We start from the raw sequence: 24,597 nt of genomic DNA, 5'->3' as shown, positions 1-24,597 counted from the left end.
AGAGGAATACGAAAGAAAAAGCGGCGTGAGGAGTAGGACGACAATTGAGTTGTCCTCGAGCTAAAGGCTCCTCGAGAAAGTGCTGCTACTACTACTACTACTATTCTTCGATCCCTAAGACAAGAGAAGGAATGGAAGGAAGAGCCAAAGGACAAGAGGCAAGCACCACAGGCCGCTCTCCCGTGCACATGTGGGCATGGGAAGCTGGAAGGCAAAAGACCAAGGACGAGAGCGACCTTTGGATTCTGGCGCGGATCCCGGAATTTTTCCTTTTTTCCTGGCGCTCATTTTCTGTTCCCGACCAAGAACAAACCCGCGAATGAAAGGGAACCACCGACGAGGCAATGAGATCATCCATCCCACATTCCTCAAGTCAAGACGAAGACGGAGAAGAGGGAACCAGGGGTATTGGATCACTTTGATCCCAGACAGCATGAGAGTGTGTGCGTCTCAGGACTGACTGACTGGCCATGATTCATAAGTGAACACCAACCAGACTCAACTCTAGTCAAGAAGCTTGAATGAGTGGTCTTAAGCGGAATGTCGTGGTGTGTCGTGGCGGAGGCCTCGTTGTCTTTGATCAAGATCCCAGTTCACTCCAAGTAAGTTCGAGACGGCATTTCTTAAAAATACTGTTGTTCGTGTCTTGCTTGGTTTGCCAAAATAAGTGCAACTTCCAGCGGCAAGGAAGTCTTCAAAAAGAAAAAAAGTTGATCAATGAAATACCATTTAACCAACATAGGTGGTTTGCCATACCCCCGATTTGACATTTCCTTCACACCATCGGGTTGCCCCCCCAAAAAGAAGCTCGCTCTGTCGAACTTTGGTCATAAGAACGAACCCTTGGAGGTTAACAGATACCTACTATTTGAGCGTCCCCCTGAACGAGCTATTATTTCGTTGATCGTTCATGTCTTTCAAATAAGACACATGGGTTTTTACTCTGGCTTTAGGGTTCGTAACCCAAATTTAACCTTGGCTCACAATTGAGTCTTACGCTGTGATTGGAACAGACAGTGCAAAAGTGATCAACTCCCACGATCAAAAGGGGTTGAATAAGACACTCAAACCATATTCACGAATCATGATTTTTTTTTTGTTAACAATGTGGAAGATTCTGCGCTTGAATTTGAATTTGGAAAAGTGATACTAGTAGCAAAAGCTTTATCTTCATTATCGAAGAAATCGAAAACCTGGGAGGTTAATGTTTTAAAAATCGAATGAAAGAGAGAAGACCAATTGGTACTGGTATTTATTGATAATAAGCTCGTTTGTTGACGCGGCAACCTTGCATACGTCGGGTATGAGAAATTTGAGGCAGGGTGATTTTGTTCTTCTGGTTCGCGTTTTTCCTCCACACGCCATTCTGGAAAGAATTCCAAGCCTTTTGAGCCTGTTCATGATCACATTGAAGCCGTGTTCTTGCATCGAAAAATGCGGATTGGAAGTCATGTCATGCTTCCATCCAGCATGCATCATGTCTCTACCCATCGCTCAAAACTTGATCAAGGATTCAGGTGAGATCGCCGTGAAATGGAAAGTTTCTCCTCAAACTTTCCCTTGATTCTCTTTGTCTCGAGTCGTTAAACGAGTAATTGATGCATACGGATCGTGGAATCGTCATGGACAAGATCGGTTATTTTGATTGAATCAACTCACAGAACTCGAAAGTCAAGCTCCTTGTTTCCATCGGATTTTGATCTATTGACTTGCCTGCCTTGCTTCGTCGTTTTCTGCTGAGGTCCTTGAAATGAAAAGTGGTTCAAGGCCCGTTCAATGGCGGGAAAGTTGAAATTCATAGCTACTCAAAAATCTCATCAAGCGAATGGACTTGAGTGTCTGTCGAGGAAAATGGAGTTCAATAAAACTTGGGCGAAGGGAGAGGGACTGGCGTGTTTAGATAGCTTGCTTGCAAAAGCCTTTTTATGATGGCTTTTTAAAGGCGCACTTCTTTAAATGGGAACTAGAGTGGCGGCTGAGTGAAAAACTTGAAATAATCGATAAACATGCAGCAAGTCCAAAGTTAAAAGCACTGCTTCCAAGCTCTCTTGGCCAATTGGCTCTCCTCTCTTCTTTGTGTGTTCTTTCTCATCCAATCTGTCATTTCATTTTGGATTTTGAGGTGCCGATGAAAAAGCTTTATCACTAAGAAAGTTTCTTTGAAGACTTTTTCTCTGTGCCAGATGCTTTTCTTGGCCAGCCTTTGAAAAAAGAAGTCCTTTAAAGACACTCCTGGCATAAATAAGCGCAAGAATGACAAGCAAGGCACCTCAAGGGTCTTTGCTAAAAGATTTGAAAATATGCCCAGGGAGCCTTAAAATATTTTTGATTGATGCGTTTAATCTTGTGTTTGGTATGATAAGAGTCTGAGGGTTGAGCCTTCCTGCGAGATGGGTTCGCCATCTGTGGGTGTGAGTTCAGTGCCTAAGATTTTCCTCGTCAAAGGTCAAGAAGGAGGTTTTCGAACCTAAGACAACTCTCAAGCCAAGAACCATGCCAACTAGAGGTCCTAGGAGAGAAGCGACACTCACACATCTTGGAACTATGGCAACAAGGTGTCGGGCAGATCTAGAACTTCTAGAGATGTGGACTGCGAACGGAAACGAAAGTTTCGTATCTCCTGAACCTTTCAATTTATTGAAAACTACCAAAAGAAAGAAAGAATTGTTACATCTTGTCAAATAGGTGAACTTAAGAAAATATGAAACCAAAAGCTGTATTTGGGTTACTCAGGAGATTTGGGCAAAGTTATGTGGTAAACACAACATAAAATTCGAGTTTTTGGCCTGCTCTTGGTCAGCTCAATGTTTTTCCAAATTTCCCCAAAATTAATGGTATTGGCAAAAGTTTTCGCCAAAGAACATCAATTTGGCATCTTGGCGTGATTGTTGCATTTTGATATAAGTATAGTTATTTTTGTGTACTCTTTGGCTTGGGAAATTCAGCCCTGCTCACAGGGCAACAATTCTTGTTGCAATCCTAATCTGAACTTCTTGATACACTTTGACATTAGTAAATATAATGAAGATATTTGGCTGAGCATTACATTTATCCAAATCTTTCTTTTCGGCTAAAGGTTTGCAAAAAGAATGCAAATTAGAATAACCACTCACTTTCGAGAGGTATACATACGGAATAGGTGGTCTAGTGATTTTTTTTGCGGTGCTAGGGTCGAAGGGGTGAGAACCTGGCCCGGCCAGCGAAGCTAGCCATCACATCATCCAATTTATTTCCGATAGGCAGTGTCACAGTCCGTATCCGATTGGTTCTCCATCTTTGGGTGTGGTTAGCGTCTGAAAGTTTCCTTAGTTTACACTAGCGGTCAAAGAGCCCTCAAAAGTTTAATGAAATAATCTATAGTATTTGGTTCAAAGCATTTGGGAGAGGGCTTACTTAAGAAGCCCAGATAATGGCACAGTTTAGCTTACAGCACCAAATTTGAAATTTAGTTATATTGTATGGTGTGTGTTTGGTATTGATATAAAAGTACAGAAAAAATATCCATTTAGGAAAGCCTTTTTTCAACGCAATTCACCCTTTTACTTCAGTGTTGTTCCAAAAATATTTATGATGTTCTTAACATTTATTTGTTAATAGAAAAGAAAGTAATCTTCGTAATAGTATTATAACCTAATTAACGTTGAAAAGCGATATTGGCTCGATTGAAAACTCAATTAAAAAAAACTGATTTAGTGGAGCAAAACAAACTTATTTTCATGCCTGTCACTTGATTTTCTTAGAAAAAATCCAAAAATAACAATGTGCAATAACTTTTTCACTAAATATTTCAATGGTTTCTTAGATATTTGGCACGTTTTTGAATACTTTTTGAAATAGTCTGGTGTTTTGAGAAGAAGTATCATTCAAATATTTCACCGCTAAAAGTCAGAGTCTCTTCTACCGACATGTTCAAACATCTCTGTTTTCTTCAGCCTATTTTAGGTGAGGCCGCGTAAGTAAAAGAAAAAATGTAACTATTCGAGTTTATCACATTCTACTCTTCCAGATGTTCTATGGCGCTCAAATCGCTCTATATATGCTTCTTGATCTACCTTCCTTCTATATCGTACTTTTTAAGCTTGTCATGGTCATGGTGCAGATTTCGCTGATTTTTTTTTAAAGCTAATGTCTCCCACATTTATCGGTAAAGCAATTGGACTTGAGTTTTTTTCTAATTTTATCAGTATATCTTTCAATTTTTTGCAATTCATTGCTCCAATTCTGGAAGAAAATTGAAATTTTTCTCCAATTCATGATAATTTTCATAAATTAGATTTTCTTTGTTATAGTTGGACTTTCCTTTTTTTTAGACAGCTTCTCAACATGCATGAAAATAAAAAGAGAGGATTCTTTTATTGGTCGGATTGAACAATTAATCATGTATCGCGAAGAATTCTGAGATCGGCGGTGGGTGATCATATACATAGACTCGGACAAAAAATGTTGCTTTCATGAGGAGCAGAAATTGCAGAAGTTCGACGGTTTGGACGTGTGAAATAGCTGAAACCAGGCATTGGATAGAAAACCGGTTAGTTCAACCATCTCGATTTTCTGCTCGACATAAGAACAACACTTTTTGGTCCGAGCATGGTCTGATCAAGAAAAGCGGAGGGAATTAACTGGTGTCTACCTGTTTCAAGAACAGAAAAGTATTGGAAGTGGCTGGACCTGAACGGTGTCTCGTGCATATCCAAACGCCTTCACGTTTTTCTCTGAAACGTGGGTCACCGTGAGAAACATGAGAGTTGCTTGGTTGGCAAATGAAATTGGATGGTCCCATGCCTGTCAAACTGCTGGGCTTGGACGGCTCAATTTTGAGACCACCCATCTTACAATCTCTCATCATCACATAGTCGTGGAGGACTACAACTTTACCATCACAGGCGTTTACTATCAGCCAACCACGAACTATGATGACCTCTTCTTTGGACCCAAAATCCATGCTTAAGAAGGCGAAAAATTCGAAGAAAATCATCATTGGTGGTGACTTCAACATCCATGTTGGCTCAAGAGAGATTTTCAAGCTCGACAAGAATCATAGATGTATTTCCCAGCACAAAACCATGAGTCAGCTGCCACTTCCTGACAACAGAAATAAGAAGAAAAACACATGATGAAATTCAGCGACAATGGCTGTTTTTAAGTATTGAGATGCACAATTTTGATTGGTGATTTGAGCCCTTCGTCCTACACCTTTGGCTTCTTAGCTCCACCCAATCCGCCCTCAAATCCGCCGAGGCTACCTACCCCAAATTCCTTAAGTGATACCTGCGCGTGCCCCAATGTGCTAAGAATTGATGGACACATTTCATATGCGAAACCGAGGCCCTCACCATCAAGCTGGGCAGCCATTGTCCAGCAGTATTGGGAACCTGACCTTTCCGGGCACAAGTTATCCTTCCCGGTCAAGGACTTGACAACCCCCTGATGTCCTTGACCCGACATCAATTTGGCTTATTGCCGGTCGTGCACCTTTGTCCGGCTCCCACCCAACAAAATTCTACAACGTTGGGCACTGACAAAGGACCTTTCCAATCTGGACCACCGCCTACTCAGCAATAATCAAGGTTTTCATCGCATACCTTTTCCTAAATATGTTGTGCTTGGTTGTGAGAGCCGGTTAGACTAGCCTTTCCCAATGAATTTATTTCATTTCCATACAGCCCAACGCAATTGTGAAGCCAAGGTGTCAAATTGACATTCTACATTCGAAGCAAAACAGGTGGATGGTTAATTTCTGATTGAGAAGATTTTTCTTCAAATTAACTTGCTTTTCAGGAAATGATTAGCAAAGTTCTCGAGTTTCTAGAGTTATTCTTGAAAATATGCCCAATTATGACTAATTTCAGCTGTCACAATATGTTTGTCCGAAAATGTGAAACAGGGTTTCAAATTGTGACCAATTGTGACAAAATTATGTTTGTCATACTTGTAGCAAAAAAAAATATGCCATGAGCTTTCCAATTGTGACCAATTTGAGCTTTTTGTCACTTAATGTGACAATCTGAATACCCGGGTCTTCACGTGGACTGAATCAACTCTATTCAGATTTGTTGTAATATCTTGTTGTAGAAAAACTAGTTCACTGCTCTTATTAGTGTCGGGGTGAGCCCGGAGTGCACTCGAGTCTTTTTCTCGATTTTGGAGAAATTGACCGCACTCCAGTCTTTTAGAAAGGACTCGAGTCCGGACTCGTCGAAATTTTTCTGTAATTTTCCTAGAATTTCGTAAGGCGAGTCCTTTTGCTAGACCTGACTCTACAGTAAAAGATTCGAGTCCGGACTCGGCGAGTCCGCCAATAAGTCAAAATGTCAAAGGACTCGTAGGAGTCCGACTTTTGTGAGACTCACCCCAACACTAGATCTTATACTTGCCTTTGTGTGCAGTTCTATTGCACATCCATCTTTATACATTTAACCATTTTGTAGAATGATATGACTGAGAGTCGAAGTCGATATCATAGGTATTATTGTTATTAGTTTCTTAATGATCATTCATCAAAATGCATTGTCAGGCACATCTTACTGTCGGGGATCAAAAGAGATGAATGAATATATTTTCGCACGGGTATTTTTGATGGCAAAGAGGTCATGCTTGGAATCGTTTTTCTTCTTCTTTTGCTGCCCTGGTGAGGATACATTACTCGGTCATCGCAGGGAGATAAAGGAAACAAAGTAGATACAGTTAGGGATGCAGAGATAGAAGTGCGACTTGATCTGGATCTGTTCGTGTTTCTGAATTGACCCGTTAAATTGGCCAACCTCACACCTCTTGACATTGTTTGCTTCTTCGTATGTATGGGCTTAGGATCATTGCGGCTCGTCTGATGTTTGTCTCCATCGTGTCTTGGGGACACATTATGCATTATGCTTGGCCGCACCAAGCTCCTCATTATTCTGCTGGATCGTGTAGAACACACCCGGACACTTATCAAATCAGGAAATCGATTTTAAACTTTTTTGTTTAAGCGATCTGACCGGAAACCGATTTATGGTCATTCGAATCTTATCGTTTAGTCGACAGATTTTGGCAGGAAATGAGAAAGACAGATTTAAGAGCTCATTTTAATGCCCCTTGAAGCCTGAAGTTTTGTTTCGTGATGCAAGCCATTCAAGCAATGTTACAGTAATGAAGATTTGACATGACCATAGTTTTAAGGAGATGGATTCTTGTGGGTGCAGGAAGGCATCATCTTACCTCCTTGAACATGGCAATGGTGTTATTGGTTCTCCAAACCTTTGACGTTGCTCATAATGAGGACACTCGGAGAGTGGCAGGTTCGGAATTGAATTGAGTACACGTGGCATTGGTACAAAAGGTGGTTGCACCCAAGTAGTTGGCATTCATTTACCAGGGAATGTTAAAATATTTGACACGGAGCGAAAGGCGAAACATGAGGTAATAATGATGTCGCTTTCTGTTGAAATCGTTCAACAAGAGCCAAATCGACTTAGCATTGAGACAGCTTCAGTTTAACATGTTTTACGCTCCAAATTCGGGACTGGTTTAAAGACAGTCTTACAAATCTGGCTTTTCTGATTTTGTCTCTGTTGAACGTCCTTATTACGCTTTTTTATATATTCTTAGCTGGCCTTTTGATTGGAATATCGTGTCAGCTCGAGAAGCCAATCCAAAAGAATGTCTTACCTCAAGTGCAAATATATCTCCTCAATTGGGTGGCGGGCAAATTCTTTGGCAGTCAAGGAACGAGGAAGAGTATGTCTGACTCAGCGAAGGAATGTGCCCTCTCTTTCAACTCCATATGTTCCATTCGCATGTACTAGGTATATTCTAGTAAATGTAGGGATGGACCGGTGTCACTCTCTGTTCTATGAAACTACAAATCCTCAAAGAATCTTGAATATGAAAATTGATGTTCAGGCAGCAATGCCAACAGGCATGTAGTGCCTTGCTTTGGTTCTGTAAACAAATAAAAACAGATTTTGTATCAATGAGTTCATCACTAGTTGGCCGCGAGCTAAGCTCTCTGCATTGTAATTTATCACATAAAACCACTCTTGTTGGCCTTCAAGCGCACGTAAAAAGCACTCTGAGGCCCTTGAGATGTGAAATTCCTCCACGAATATGTCCCGCTTAACAAGGTATTATCTGCGTACTGTTTGTTGAAATTAACATGGTTTTCGAAAAAAACCTCGTTCATGCTCTCATGCTCCAAATGAGCCAGATTGGATCCAAGCCGTTTCAATTGATTCCAATTTGACTGCGAGTGTTTCAAGGACAGAGACAAGCGACGCTGATAATAGGTTCTGTTCATTCTTCTGGAAGTTCGCAAGTTTTTGCTCACTTTTCTGCTACACTCGGCACATTTTTGAGCCTTGGCCACGACCAGTCGACCTTCCTCGCCGACCTCTTTGACTTGAAAGCCCAACTCGGCCCGAGCCTCACGAGGCTCACGAGACTCAAGACGAGTCAGAGGATCGACAAAGTTCTCCCCTCCCCCCTCTCTGACTGGCTTTGGTTTCGTTGGATAGTTGGTTGGAAGGCTGAATGGTTGCTTCTGGTTTCAAGCTCGACTGAGTTTGAGATTTTCATTCCAGGTTCTTCTTGTCTACTGGGCTTTTAATCCATTTTTCAGCTTTGCCTCAAGGCTTCTTCGTCGTCTCCGTCTTCCTCTTCCGTGTCTTGCTTGGTTCCAAGATTTGGATCTGGAAAGGGATTCCAAACAGCCGTTGGATGGATTGGGATGAGATCGCATTAATTGCCAGTTTTTAGCCGTCCCTCCTCAAACCCATTTCGATTCACACGAGTGAGTTTGACAAGGAATCGAGGCTAATTCTTAACGCTGAAGGTGCAACACATTCCAAGACCAGATCCCTGGGGACCTTCCTCGCCAATCAAGCAGTTGGAACTTTCCCCACAGGGTAAATCTCAATTGAAGGCGACATCTCAACTGGTTGGTTCACATCTGACCGGTTCAAATGTGAGGAGCTCTTGTTGTTCGGTCCAGGTTGAATGGGTTGGTTAACAGTGTTTGGGTTCCAATTCGTGGAAAGGGATCAAATATGGCAGGACTGCCAACACATAGACAAGAAGAAAAAATAGAGGCTAAAGCAAGACGACAGCCAAAGAGGAGGCTAAAGCAATCCTATTCTCACTGGGATACAAAGAAATGGGTTACACTCAGACAGGAAGGAGAGAGGCCTTTGGATGAGCACTTCTCCTTGGCACCACTGTTCGAAAAAGGACATTGGAAGAAGGGGTTCCTGAAATTGTATCTTCAGTTCTAAATCAGGAAGAGAGGAAGTGGAAGAACTCGAATCTGGCCGATTTCCAACAGTGCCTGCCACTCTCAATGAGAGGCAAGTGGTCAGATAGATATTGGGATCAACTTTGATTTTTTGCCCGAGTGGACAATGAACGAGGGACGAATATGGAATACGACAGGAATACTCTCTCCTCCTTCTTGGTTGGCCTTTTCCGTCCATCCGTTCATTCGTCCATCCGTCCATCCATAGCTCGTTCGCGCTCTTCTTGTTGGACCGCGGAAGAAAAGTAGTTGTTACTCCGTCACAATGGAGGATAGAACAGAAGGTCAAAGTAAAAGCCATATCCGATAACAAACATTTTAGGTTGCAAAATTCACATGTGATCGAGAGACGAATCGAAGGTGGATATGATGAAATATCCCTTCTAAAACTCTCTGTTGATATCAAAACATCGCTACATCAAAACCAAATTGAATATGAGCATGACTTTTTGGTTGGTTTTGAACTTTAGGTGAGAAAAAATAATCCGTGTTATACAATAGCTTTAACTGAGTGAGACAGTATTTTGTTGTCACATGGAGGGAGATAAATATAATTCAAATTCTTGCTTCCTTTGCTCTGTCCAGAAGTTTGACCCACAAATTCAGGAAGTAAAAAGAGAACAGGAGCAAAATAGGCCCGGCAGTGTTTCCCCTTTTTCCCGTTTTCCCCTTTCTTGATTGGTTTCTCATGTTCGAGGATCATTTCTGCAAACACTAATGGGACCATGATGTTTGTGCGAAATCGTAGTAGCACTTTATCGCCTGGCTCGTTCTACCACCACCACCACCACCCTAAAAGCGGGTCGATTCTTTCAACCAATGTTGTGAACAGGCTCATAGAAGACGACGACATCGTAAAACAATGCACAGAAAATGCTTAGGAATCACAATGATTCCTAATATCAGGTATGGCAATTTCGTCGCAAACAATGAAATCCCTTTGATCAAATTTAACCTTTACGGTCACGCAATTTGGAGTTGAATGTGTATTTTATATTCAGATATTCAAATTGGTCTTGCAAAAAAAAATTCAACAGTTAGATGATAACGAGCGTATTTGAAACAGGCGAGATGCTTTATCTATTAGTTATGCTTACAAAAAAATGCCATGGAAATAGAAAATTGACCCAGGGTTCAGCCTTCAATATTATAGATATCCTCGCCGACATTATTCAGCCATAAGAAAAAGCAAAACTGTATCAAAAATGCCTTTGGTCCATTTCTTGCATCCAGAAGGGTACCATTGCAAGTCTTGAAATTGTTGTTTCTTCCAATTGGTCGACTTCATTCCAACATCTCTAACTTTAGAGGCGAATGATTTGAGCTAGTAATTGTTCGACTTAAGCCAATGAATGAAACAGCGAATCCCAATCAGCTTCAAGTCAACTAGCTCGCCATTCACAACAACAAAAACCACAACAACAGCAACAACTGTGAACGACTCTTTGTTCCTTCTTCCGTTTTTTGAAAACACGATGGAGTCTTGAGATTGAGTCATTATCATGCAACAAATGACAAACGACACGAACAAGGAATTAGTAGAGCCCAAAGACCCTCTTCTCAGAAACAACTGGCTGCCTTAATGTGGTTCTAATACGTTTTCTTCCAACTCGGTTTTCCCTTTCTATTTTATTCCAGACCCTTCCGCTGGGCTAAAAGAAAAAAAATCGTGGTGCATATTCCTGCTTTATTTTTACAAGCATTTTTGTTTTAATACTTTTTTATTATTATTCAGGAAATCCCATTAGTCTCCCATCTTTGTATCAAGTTGCAAAAACATACCCTTCATCCCCCCAAAATCCATGTATTGCCGTAGAAAGCGCTCATATTATTTAAATTGAATGACAACATTTCCTTGAAGCAGTATAATGAACCACTTCAGCGGATGGAGTTTAAATCAAGGGAGACGAAATTTCACTCGAAAATCAACTTCAGGGGGTTTATCCCCCATTAACGATCTTATTGTAAAAGACGCAAGTGGTGGAAAGTACTGTAGTAAGTAGCAAAGTGGCTAATTCTGGTTAAACAGACCATTTTGATATTAAGGCTATCCGAGGAAGTTCAGTTCTTCCTAGCGTTGAAAGGTGAGGGCTGTAATAAGTCTGGTAGCACTTTGATAAGGCCCAAGCAAATGGCAGGTCATTTTCAGGAAGCATATCAATTACGAGATACGTATCCTGGGTCTGCATTTTCGGACGGGAAGTCTGTCGTTTTTTCGGGTGGCTCCACGAGGTTCCATTTGAAGGTCCTAGGGAACCAGAAGCAGAGAGAGAGGGAGAGAAACAACTGCTCATGGCCACCAGGAACGAAGGCTGAGGGAATCGGACAAGACCAAAAGAAGAATAAGAAGTGATTTCTCCCTAGAGAGTGATTGTGTCACAAAACAGTCCTCCAAACTTATTTCCACGAGCCCTTCTTGGATGATGAGGATACGTTATTCTACATACCATGAGAAGTGTGTCTTCGTTTGCTTTTTAGACATGAAGACATACTCGAAAGAAAATTACCAAATTCGTCTAACAAGCCTTGTTTTTTTACCATTTGAAAAAAAAGGAATGGAGCCATGTTAATGGTCGTGGAAAAATACTTATGGAATAGAAACCCGGAAAAAAAGTATCCACTTTGAAGCATGTCTCAAAATGCGTTCGTATCGTTTTAGACCACGTACATTTAGAGCTTCGTTATAACGGTACCGATGAATTACGCGCATGGACCATTGGGTACATAATGTACGAGATTGATCTTCTCAGGGGAAGTGTCCTCAGCTCAGCAAACAAAGATTCCGGTTCCTATGGCCTAGAAGTAAGACAGATTCACCTCCTAGACCTAGAAAGGTCAACATTCGTGTCCTTGGCGATATCTTGACTAGCATATGTTGACACAATTTTCATCACAGAACATTCCGCAATGTAAAAAGGTTCTAAGGTTTTACAATTGGACCAAAACATGCAATTAATTACCTCTTGTTCTGGGAGAGAAAGTTTCTCTTAGTTTCAAAACATTCTGATGCGTTTCATTCGAGTTTCACCTGATTTTGTTATCTACCAGCACTTGCTTATCGCAAGATAACTAAATGACGTAATTTTGCCATCTTTATATACACGTTTTTCTTGCAAATACAAAAAGTGGCTTGTTTTTTACACACATATATAAACAGCATTGTTTGAAAAGAAACACTCAAACTCTGTGTAGAAAAATACTCGGAGTGTTTAATTTTTCTTTTTGAAGCAACCAAAAACATTCTTGTGTGAGTGGGAGGACTTTGCATGTTTCGTGTTTCAAGTAGTCTTTATTTCCTGACGCTCCCGATTTTTATTCGTGCAATAGCACGAATTCAAACCTTGCCTACCGACGTTGAAAATAAATCGCATACTGAACATGAAAAGGATGGCTCAGGATCTGGATTTGAAGGCCAGATTTTGCAGATTTGTCCAATGATTTGGCCCCATTTCTCCTCCCTCGAACTCGATCTCCAGCTGGGCAACAAAACAAAATTGGACTCTTGACTGTTGTTGCAAAACACATCAAAGTCACTGTCAAAAAACAACAGCGCAGTAATAACACCGCCTACCTTGCCCGTCCTTCAAATTAGTCTGGCTTGAGTGTCCTCTAAAAGGCCACATCACTAATCTATTTCTGTGTCAAAGATCAGGATTGATACGACCGCTCTAGAAACCATCTTGGGTATGTGTGTGCAGTATGGACTTACATTCGTATAGTTTACGACAAGCTTTCCGTCTGTCTGCCCTTCTCTCGCTCTCTGCCTTTCCTCAGTGGAATTGAGTCTGCTGAGACGTCAAGTTGTTGGACTCTAGTGGAGAGTGAAATAGAGATATGCATCATGATAACAATGGCCTTGCCAGTGGAGCCAGCCCGAGCAGAGTGGGCTGACCTTATTTATCAACGAGGGTGGACCGTTTTTGATCTCGAAAAGTGACTTGGATTGACGGAGGAGAGTTTGCAACAAATTTTGGCAGATCCCCTTGATCTCGATTGCGTTTGGTCCCTTGGACCATTCCCTCTTTCAGAGAGAAAAATCGTGTCCTCTTTGAAGGACCTGTTCCACCCACAGTCAACAAGCAGCCTTGATTAAATACTGATTTGAGAATGAGAACAAGGCTAACGCAGATCGGGAGAGTCAAACAACCGTTTGTTTTGGACAAGAATATGTACCTTTATTAATAACATCCAGACCTGGGTCGCTTCGTTTTGATTAACATTTTGGCAATGTTTTTTTCTAATTGATTGAGGAATTACTAACATGCCTGAATTGCATCTGAAAAAAAAATATTTGTTTGAATTTTAATCTTTCGTGGAGTTTCAAAGCAACCAACTGATCTGTGATTAAAACGCAATTGAAAATGGCCCAAAGAGCACTAGAAATACTATAAAATTGGTCAAAAAGGCTTTGAAAACCAACTCAAAATCAAAATATCTCATTTCTTGACATGTTTAAGTAGCATTTTCGGACGGCGAAATGGTTCAGAGTGGGCTTAATCTCGTTCGGCTTTGTAAGAAAAGAAGGATTAATTTTTTTTTTTTATTTTACACATTCATCTACATTGGACCAAACTTAAAGTAACTGTTTGGGAGTGTACCTAACACAAATGGAATCCTTTTATTGAAAATAATTTTTACAAAGTTATCTTTTTATCAAGCCAATCCAGTTTCTGGCCTTGAACGTACAACAAAATTGATACGGAAAATTAACCAACCCATTCTGATTGAACCTCCTTTCATCCTTTGACAACAACAACCATTTTGTCCAGGATTGCTGAGCTTGTAAAACCCCGGATTGAGAATTCTAAATTCAAGGATTTCACGTTTACGGACGATTTCAATGTAATATTGTCATTTAAAATGATGATGAAAATTACATGTTATTTCCAGCGGGCCGTTTTTCATATTATCCAGGGTTGCCGTTGACTTTTTGATAGAACAGAACATCATTACAGATGAGTAAAACCCTGTTTCAAATTCAAAAAGACCAGGAAAGCAAAAAGAAGAAAATCCCTCCCTTTTTAAAGCCGTAGCAATCAATTACAATAAGGTCATTGTAATCTTCCTCATAATTACACCACAGGTCTGGCAGTATTGTATCTAAGTTGGGGTTGTGAATGCGATTAAACTCTCTAGTCTGGACGATTGCCCTTGATAGAAATATGAACCCATTTTTGACGTCTTAACAAACACCACAGTTAATGAGGTTTTCACATTTTTGAAGATGATACTACTTAGGGCGCTGGGGTTTGGGGTAAGGTAAACCACGAACTTCTACAAAATATGGATTGTGATCGAACTTCCCGTCAAATCGGCCTACTCTTGTTCAAATAAACTCTGAGCCACTTTTTGAATTCAAGTAGTAAAATAAGAAAAGTACATCCCTTCAGTAAAAGGCAGGTCATTTTGTACTCTTTACTTGTAAAGTGGTTCGTTTCAAAGTTATATCGTCAAAAGCTTATGTAGCTGACCCAGAGCAGGCTGAAACTTCGAATTTTGTGCTATGTTTACTACATACCTTTGGCCTTATCTCCTGACTTCCCTAAGTATAGTTTTGGGCTCAAATTAGGCCCAGTTCATCTATTCAACAAGATCTGGTGGTCGTATGAAGTACTTATTTGGAATAATGTGAACAGTTTAGGTGATACGAATTTTTTGCTTTCGTTCGCAGTCCACATCTCTAGAAGTCCGTGGGTGAACCCATCCAATGGTCCACGACTAGTTCACATCAATATCATAACCGGGATAGCCCCCCACCAGATCAAGAAAAGACTACCAATTGATTGGGTGGTGTAGTTTCAGCTAAATATTGCACTCCAATTCTTCGAAGGGACAACATGGAAGTTCACATTACGCCCTGCTTCAGGTTCTAGACGGTCTAGACATCTGAAAAGACAACATGACGGATCGATTAGGGGCTGCCTTTTTGGTTGGCCAATTTGAACTTCCCGAGAGCCTTTCAAAGTGAGCTAGGCTGTAAGACAGCTACGTAAACAAGAGAATAATCGAATTGTCCAATAATTGGATTTGAGGCGAGCCATTCTTCATCCAACTGTGCCTTGATATACTCACCAGAATTGTTGAGAAAAGTTCGCAACCAGCTAAGAGCGATTAGCCAACGGGGTCTTTTTACGTCTTGCTTGACAACTCTCTTCTTTCACAACTTTCCCTTGTGTCTGTGTTGTTGTTTTCTTCAATTTTAAGGCAAGTAGTAGTAGTGCCTTATCCAAAGACTTTGCCTTTTGTTCTTAAAACTCGGTCACCAAAGTTTGGTGCTGAAATGATTATTTATTGGACTTTGGGGGAGCTTTGGTGTTCAAGGATGTAGCACCTCATTTTATGTCAATAAGCGATTACCTATGCTTCGTAAATCAGGCACGGTATGAAAACGTGTCAATATAAAAGCAATCTATGGTAATCTCTAGGGTTCTTGAGGCTTTGCGACGATTTCCTGGCCCATATTTCTAAGCAGATACTAATGAAGAATGCTGAATATTGAAAAACTGTAACAACATTTGCATCTTACAGAATGTATCATAATTATGATCGAAATATTTTCTTGCGAATCAAAATTGTGTGAATATGTCTCTTTCCAGCACTTCAGAAACGTATAATCATCCTTTGATCAGTATTCAACATAAAGCAAAAATGTGTGTCATTAATTCAACTCGTAAACTATTTGTGAAAGCAAAAACAATTCGTTTTCAAAGGAGTCAATGGGAAACCGATTTATTCTATCTTAAGAGATGCCTACGATGGTTCTGAACTTTTTTTTCTTCTCTTTTTATTGATATTAAGCCCTGAAGATGAAAAAAAGGGAGCTAGGTGGAACATGGGAAAAAGAGAATCTCTTCCGATAATGTTGATTCAATGAAGATGGATGCTATCCTGGTCGTTGTGGTGGCTATTACACAAAGTTTGGGTACGGTTTTTTCCTGCCTTGAATACCCATTAGTGCCCCTAACTTGTTTGTGATATGCATGTTGGATGCTGTCTATGACAAATCAGGTAGTTTACCTACAATCCTGCAGTTTCGATATTTCTTGGGTGAACACCGACAAGAATCTTGGGGAGTCTTACCCGTATATATTCTCGGTTTACCATTGGGCAGGTTCAAGGTCTTCTTGGGAATAAGAAAAGCAAACAAGCTTCTCTACACTCTGATCCATTGGAGATGGATCCAATCCCAAATACGGCAGAAGAAGGTCGTTTTCTAATCTCGAGCATCTGGCAACCCTGATGTTAGGCGTAGCATGTTCTACAAATAGGTGAACATGGTATCTTAATGTGGTTGATAATCCAGAAAGACAGGCGTACGGTTGCTCTAAATGAGGTATGTACACACACATACACATGTACGTAGTTCGGAGAGGGTTCTCGCGGTATCACCTCCATCAGCAGTTCCATTGTGCCAGTTCCTGGGGAAAAGGAGTTCTCTCTCTGCCTTTCTGTGTCTCTCTTGCTTTTTGTCAGTCTGTCTTTTCTTACCCATGGAAAAAGTTTTTAATGCCACCATTGTTCAGACTTGCCATTAAGTGCAAAACTTGCTGGGAAGAGTTTAGTTCCACTCAAGAGTTAGTTGCTCTCCATGAGATTCGATGACTTTTCTGGGGTGTTCCACTCGAGCGAAGAAAGGCCGTCCGGGTTCGGTCGTCAGGTGTTGGCGTGAGATGATGGCCTTTGAACAAAGTGATCCATCGCACTCATATCAAGAATACGTTATCTTTCATGAATATTTTGGGCCATAACCCTTGCCTTGACAAAAAAGTGCCTTCCTTGATGATCAATCAAGTGAGGATTTCTTTCATGAATAAGGGATCTTGGCAAGCAAGTAGACATGAGGTCCCTCGTATTGCTTACAAGCCAATTTACTGATGTATCTTGATATCCAGCAGCCTTTTGCCCACATCAAGGCCCACGACATCTGAAAGTACCATGTAGGTAGGTATTTGAATGATGCTTCACACAGGAAATCTATGCTCAGTATTCAATTCATGATTGAATGAATGGAACCGCTCTTGTCTTTTTATTGCGGAGTCTGTGAAGTTTCATGCACTCATTGCTGTCTTATTGGTGAATCTACATAGTTTGGGCCAAATGACTATGCTATTTTGTATAATTCTTAACTAGTAAAGGGACTCAATTTCAAGACCGTAAAAAGCAAAAAAAAACATCAACACTTTCTGATTTCTGAATCGATTGAGTTCAATACTGCCCATTTCCCTGATTTATGCTTTTGGAACCATCTCAATTGCCATGGGTTCTGATCTTCTACTTTCAGGAAAAAACCTCGAGTGTTAGTGCTTTTGGGGGATAATTGATCTGTATCCGAGAGGCGGCAAATCCTGGGAAACACTCAAAACAGAACTTGTTACTCTTCCACAAGGAGTAAGTGGTCAATTTGCGGACCAAAATCCTCATCCCACCTCTAATCATTTCCAAAAATGGGTTCCAATTGAACAAGATCCGGGGGGCTCATCAGTTGATCCAATAACAAGCTGTCTCCTCCTCTATACGTAGAGGGGGAACTTGATCCAAGCCCAATTCCTAATCCGGTCCCTGAAGCGCTAGATTGTCGAGGACATTGTATATCATGTCTGCTCTGGGCTGTCGACCTCGACACAAACTGCTGATCCCTTTCGTCGTTGGTTCCATGGCCAGCTCAGACCCCATCCCTTGCTTGTCCCATCCACTTTTGAAGAAATGGTCCAAGCTTAATCGACCGGAAAGAAGCACGTGATCCCACCACCATGACTTTGACCTTTCGTGAAATACCTTCGTGGTCAGGTGGAGGGACTCGACCAGGGTCAATATGCTCCCTGGTTCCATGGCTCATGGTGGCCTCCACAGTTCCATGTCTCTCCTCGATGAGAGTGGATTCCAGCTCGACATTCAACCGGGAAGCCAGCACCCACAACCATGCGGGGTACTCGTCTTCTTCCTCCGTGTCGTTTATGCCTCATTCTCAAGAGGATCCCACCCGCAATGGAGGCTACTCCCTCTTCAATAAAACCTCTTTTATTAGTCGTGATTTGGATGGCCTCGCGGCCGAGGCTCGCCACCGCCAATTCACCACCAAGGAACTGGCCGCCATGTTCCGTTCTGCCGGATGTATCAACGATGAAATAATTCTGTACTGCGCCCATGTGAATGAGACCATCGTCATCGAGAGTGCCAGTTTCTATGCATTACCCCAAATGGCCCTGAATTGCTCAAATGGTCCAATTGGACCCATTCCATCAATGACGACCCCAGTTGTGGATCCTTTAAGAGAGACGTTCTTCCCTCAGTTGTTGGGACTGCCGAGAATTTCTCGCGACTTGCGACAAGCTCTTAATCGGAGGTGCTCGGGTCTGAGTAAAGGTATCGAGTGTTCGTTTAACTTGAGATTGGACCACCCTGAGTCCACCGCTTGGGGCTCAGGGCTCATAGACATCTTTTACCGATGTGCACCCAATGATTGGACTCATCGATATTGTGACCGAACCAAAAGGATTGCCACCAATCCCAGTGGGGCCAGTGAATATATCACATCGCCCATGTATCCCAAGTATTACGTGGGCGGCCGCAGCTGCAAGTGGTCCATTCGGGCTGAGCCCGGACAACGGATCCAGTTGCGGTTCCTGGACATTAGTCTGCGTGAAAGGGTATCCAGCACGGATCCCGAGTGCACGGATTCGATCAGTGTTAGTGAACGAGGCAAGACCCTGCTCAGAATGTGTGGGGAATCCAATGAGGACATCATGCTTCTGTCTGACGGATACACACTCGATGTGAGTTTTTCAAACGTATTCTTTTTGTTTTTCGTCTTCTGTCACCCAAAACGATTCCAGTACACATTGGAACACAATACTTGAATAATCATCTTTTTTTCAAAGTTCGTCAATGTATTAGCAATGAAATGCACTTATTATTAACCGTTAGAAAGGAGAGTTGCAAATGTTGGCTCGAATACACGCTTTAGTAGGATGCAATTTCCGTGGTCTGGATCCCGGCGCCACTCAGTTGGTCCATTATTTGCGGTTCCCACCCAGGCCTCAAAAATGCTTACAACCCGTCGAAGTTCAGATCAAGGAAAAGTCTTCTTCCTGGTTTGGTGCATCTCATCCTTGCCAATCAATACTCCAATGCGGACGAAAGAAGTCGCCATTGAACCGAATTAGCTCTTGAATTGTGTACCTAATCAGGACAATCCTTCTTCTTCAAGGTCAATATGGATACCCGGACCAATACCATATACCCAAAGCGAGGCTTTCTGGCCGAGTTTTGGCCCTTGGGCTGTCCCAACCCTGTGGGACCGATGGACGGCTATCTTCAGTACCGAAATGACACAATTGCCGTGTACAGCTGCTCGTTGGGACATATCTTTCTCCCAAGTTTGGAGCGCTACAAGCAAGTCCGTTGTTGGAATCGGGAATGGGACCAGGAAGTGGGAAATTGCGTTTCCATCGATTTCCTCGGGTATGTACGTGTGCACGCTTCCAAAGCGTATGGGCTGGGCTGTTCGAAGGGTACTGAATTAATGCAATGCATTAAAAAATTGATCAAACCTTCGTTTAATCTATATTACTTTATCCAATGACCGACAGCAGTTGCTCAATACTCAAGGAGGCTCATATGTTTTGCAGAAAGCACGGAAACGCGAGTTTAGTGTCTCGACTAATGGCCAAGACCGGATACGTGCCTGTGTCCTCGTCCAGTCATCCTCAGCAAAGGATCATTGTCCCCTCAGTCACGTCCTCGTGGTTCTCCGATGTCGTCCTGCCCGTAATTTTCGTGGGGGTTGTGATCATCCTCAGTCTGTTCGCAGTGATCGTGCTTCTCCTCATCAAGAGACATTTTCAATACGAGCATGAGGGCGGTCATCAGGATGAGGACCGGAGCGCCTTAACCCCGGGGTCCATTCGCCGCCATTCGCCGCTCCTCAACCTTGAATTCGGTCCCAGTCACTTCATGTCCCACGACGGATTGAGTGACCTTGGTCCCGGAATCGGTATGGGATCCACTCGTGAGAACATTGAAGCAGGAGGAGGAGGAGGAGTGGGTCACTCGCATCTGAATCCATTACATCCACAGAGGGAGGAATTGTTTCTATGTTGATGAATGCGAGTAAAAACGGTCTACTAGTCTCCAATATCACCATTGTCTCCTCGATTGGGCGTGTTGTGTTTGAGATGGATTTCTTGCCCCGAGGTGGCCTTATCCGTTCTCGTGATCTCAAGGGGAGAAGACAAAAAAGCCAATGGCAATCTCAGAGACCTGATGTGCTCAACTGAGTTGGACCACGCTATTATCACGATGTCGACTTCTGGGATGGCTTCAGGCAACCAACCAGCGGCTACCAGCGGCTATTGATCCGAACACAACAAAGCGGCCCTAAACAAACCTCAAATGAAAGATGGATCACTAGCACTCTAAAGATAGAAAGAGCGACCTTGAAAGTGGCTCACATAATTGGTCGTCGAGAGCCAAACACGATACGCGAAGCTCCTTGGACTCAACCCTGATCACCCTACTTGTTCCAATGGTCCACATTTCTGAACAGGAGTCAAACCGCCAAAAAACAATGGCATTGGAGAGTGCCCATGAATCCAACAGACACTCCAGACCCCAACAGTTACGCCACCATATGGTGTTTACGGGACAAATTTCCGCTGTCAATGGAAACATTTTCCCGCCGTTTCCAAGACATAATAATGGCATCAATGGACCATTGGCAATGATGAAGAACTCTGAACTCAACGAGTGGGTTCAAGCTTTCACCAATCCACCCATAACACAATAGCAGCAGCCCCTCACCCAAACTGGAAGTTTCCAACAACCCTTCTTTTTTGGCAACTTTGGTCGTTTTCACGAGAGACCCTCCCGGTAAAGTCTCCAACACTAATTACACGAATCCTTTTTATTCTTTTATACGGAGGCGGTAAATTAAAACAGATAATGGGTTCTTCTTCCTTCTTTTTCGCCCCTTGTTTGCTCTCCATCCCAAATCCTAGGGAAGAATCTTCTTGGAGCTCTCATACTGATGCTGGTAGTAGATATTGAAGCCGGCTTCCTTCTTGTATGTAACACACGACAAAAAAGGTCTTGAGAGAGAGAGAAGGAGAAGGGTTAAAGCAACATATACACTAAAGGAAGTGACATGGCAACAAATTCAACTGGAATTTTGCACAAATCTGCGAATATATTCATTCATACTTTAACAAGCCGTGGAGTGTGAAGTGCATTTTCTTTGCAAATTTGCACACATCAAAGTGCTGATAGCTTGAAAAAACCATTAACAAGGGCGCTCCATGGGTTATAACTTATAAGCTACACAAATTTATCACAATAACTTTTACTCTTGGCGACTCAAAAAGAATCGAAACTGATCTTGGTCACTGTTTCAAACATCCAAAAAGGAATTTTGATGCTGCTCTTAAAGAGAGCTTAATGTTGCATGGATGTATTAATATGAATTTTGAGTTGGATGATGAACCGAGATTATAATTAGAAAACCGTTTGAAGCAATCTAGAAGCCGCACTAAAGCTTTATTCTGCAATAAATTAATAGAAGATGAACATGTAAAATTGCAATCACATTCAATGAAATCCAATCAATTGCAATCACGCTAAGTACAAGTCTAAACAATTTCAATTACGATCACAACACCTGTTTATGAAAAGATTTCATTATTGCAAAAATCATGACTTATCATTTATCTCCTCTAGGCCTTCAATTCAATAACTAACAAGGAAGGCACCCGTTATATCTTTCAATAAATGGATGAAGCAATCTATTGCGAGAGTTTACACAAAGAATAAAGTGGTACAATGACTTCTGTATGATTTTCAAGACCTTCTTCAATTGGACATGGACAAAATTTTGAAATGTTTACTATTTATTCTGTGGGATAATCAGTACTTCCAGAGAGCCTTTCTATTTTCTATTTTGTATTGTCAGCTCAAAAAGACGAATTATTTTGCGAAGTAGTGGGAATGTGGTAAATAAGTCAGTTTGATAACGAAACTTTTGCAAATGCTCCCGCTCATACAACATAAAAAGCTGACATACATATACAACGATGGGAATACTCAATGTTATCATTCTCGTCCAGTTTTGCGTAAAGAGGGTAAACTATTGTGCCAAACCAAACCCATCATATTGAGCGTCACTCAAATTTGGCGTTCCCCAAATAAAAAAGTGTATATGATTGTTGCCTCTCTTGAAGACAATGTGGCGTAGAGTTAGGGTGCTCCAGGGCTTCAATTTTTCCCCCATGGATGATGGTGTTGGGCAACACTTTTCTTTCTCTTTTAGAGAGCTTCAAGCTAGTCATCTCCACAGGATAGGAAGTGACTAACGGGAGCAAATGAGATTGAAATTGGCGGATGAAAGTGGGACATAAAAAATGTGGGAGCCCCAAAAGGTTCGGAAAGAGGCAAAAAGGAAAAGAGTGGGCAAGATATGAATGCAAAACGCTCCTGTAAATTGAGATATGTGATCGATTCGAGAGAGCTCCGTCATGTTGCACCTTTCAGAGGTTATCATTTTCATCCGTTTAAGAAAGTCGAACTTGAACCTTGAGACACGATCCTATTCTATATAAATATCATATACTTAGAGGGCTTGCTTGATGATTATTAGCCTCTAATACAGCTATCATGATTTTTTAAATAAACAAAAGTGATCAATCTCTATACAAAGAAAAATGTTATGTTTACATAATGTGGCCACAAATGTTGAACCTGGCGTTAATCGCGGGCAAAAAAAAGAGTCAACACTTTTGTTCAGTGCCGGAAGTACAGATGCTAAATGTCGGACCCACCGACCACCGAATGTTTGGTTTGCTTAACACTATCTGGTCCGTGATTAATGCTCAAGAGATCAGCCAGTGGACAGTTTTGCCAACCACACGGTCGATCGTCAGGCTTTTGGGTAAGTCAAGATATTCATAAGTTAGAATACATAAATAACAACAAATCATGAAATAGGCTCCATTTTGGTTGATCAGGACCCACAAGTGGAGCACTAATGAGAATACTGACTTTGATAAAGGCTGTCTATCATTTGATTGAAACTAGAAATGGTTAACAATGAGTCCATTCTGTATGCCCTCGTCGACACTCTTCCGGGCAAACCATTGAAGCATCACCATCCTTAAAAACGGCTCCAACGAAATTTGGAGGCCTGCTTTTTGTCCTTTGAGTGGGAAATCCGACTGAAAATGGATATTTCTTGCAAAAATAGCTGTCATGAGCCAATACCAAGCCTTTCTTCACAACCAAAGGCCATGCATACCTAGGGGGTATCATCAGATCAATGCCGTGTGGCAATTAGTCCACCAGGAAAGACACTTACTTCATCAACATATCCTGATCAATTCCCCGGTGGTCTCCAAAATCAATTGCATTTTTGTCTTTCAACATTTTAGTTAGAACTGCCTTCATGAGGTCTCGCATGGGAGGCACATCTAGTTTGGCAGCCCAAGTCCCTCCTAATATGCCAATATTATGCTGCTTGTGATCACGCATCACATGAAACGACTTCTTTGGATCACTCAAGAATTCCGAAACGGCAGCCTGCTCTCGACTCGTAATCACTGAATCCAGGTCACGCGACAGCATCAGGTCAACTTGGCTATCCAGCGCGGGCAGGAATCGCCAGATCAGGGGATATATTGCTCTGAAAGAACAGAAAGTGGTTAGGTTGTTTTGGTGTTGTTTGGGGCACTGGTCTCATTTCAAGACTCTTACGATACATTGCCCAAGGCGGGAAGTTGGTTAACGTCACAAATGTCCAAAATGTCTTCAGAGCAAGCTAACTGACACAACTCTTCCTGCAGAGGTGAATCTTCAGGGATTCGGTAATAGAGCCTCATACGATATCCTGGATAGAACTGCTTGATCGTTTGGAGATTGACCCTGAAAATGGGAGGTGTATAATGGGTTTAGCATTGTTAACCAAGCAACTATCGTCGCTAGATATTTATCAGTTGAAAAGGAAGTTTGCTAAATACAGACTGCAAGGAATGGAATTCAGGTACCTTGATATTAGCAATCGCACTTGCTTTGATTACCCTACTTTCCATGTGGGCCATGTTTCTGTTAATGTTGTTTGAGTTTCCAAGGGGGGGACTTTTTGTCAAATTCAATAGAGTTGAAAAGACGAATCGATAAATGTACAACTGAACATTACGTAACTTCATGTAGAAATTCGTATGGGGACGTTTATGCAAGCTCTGGTAGGTTTGTTTGTTTGCTGGTACAACTGACAGTGATGCAAGTTTGGGGCCTTCAAACATGTTTGTGCGAGGCTGACCCTTCTTTTACGTTGCTCTATAATAAAG

General features: G+C 41.7%; 2 protein-coding genes across 2 annotated transcripts; one reads left to right on the top strand and one right to left on the bottom strand.

Annotated features, from left to right (window-relative positions):
- Positions 1–21,215, top strand: LOC131882326 (uncharacterized). The gene is made up of 4 exons (XM_059229441.1): positions 1–602; positions 17,550–19,041; positions 19,476–19,729; positions 19,897–21,215. Exons 2-4 carry the CDS (start codon positions 18,019–18,021, stop codon positions 20,366–20,368), a joined length of 1,749 nt encoding a protein of 582 aa, XP_059085424.1. The 5' UTR covers positions 1–602; positions 17,550–18,018; the 3' UTR covers positions 20,369–21,215.
- Positions 21,216–23,308: 2,093 nt separating this feature from the next.
- LOC131882328 (uncharacterized) lies at positions 23,309–24,170 on the bottom strand (the record flags this gene model as incomplete). The annotated part of the gene is given in 3 exon segments (XM_059229442.1): positions 23,309–23,549; positions 23,610–23,933; positions 24,005–24,170. Coding segments are annotated over 3 exon segments (701 nt in total), but the record flags the coding sequence as incomplete, so codon positions are not given.
- Between the last annotated feature and the right edge of the window lie 427 nt (positions 24,171–24,597).

This window comes from Tigriopus californicus, chromosome 6, assembly GCF_007210705.1.
Source record: "Tigriopus californicus strain San Diego chromosome 6, Tcal_SD_v2.1, whole genome shotgun sequence".
Lineage (NCBI taxonomy): Eukaryota > Metazoa > Arthropoda > Copepoda > Harpacticoida > Harpacticidae > Tigriopus > Tigriopus californicus.
The sequence above is the reverse complement of the archived record's forward strand: the minus strand, read 5'-3'. Positions and strand labels throughout refer to the sequence as shown.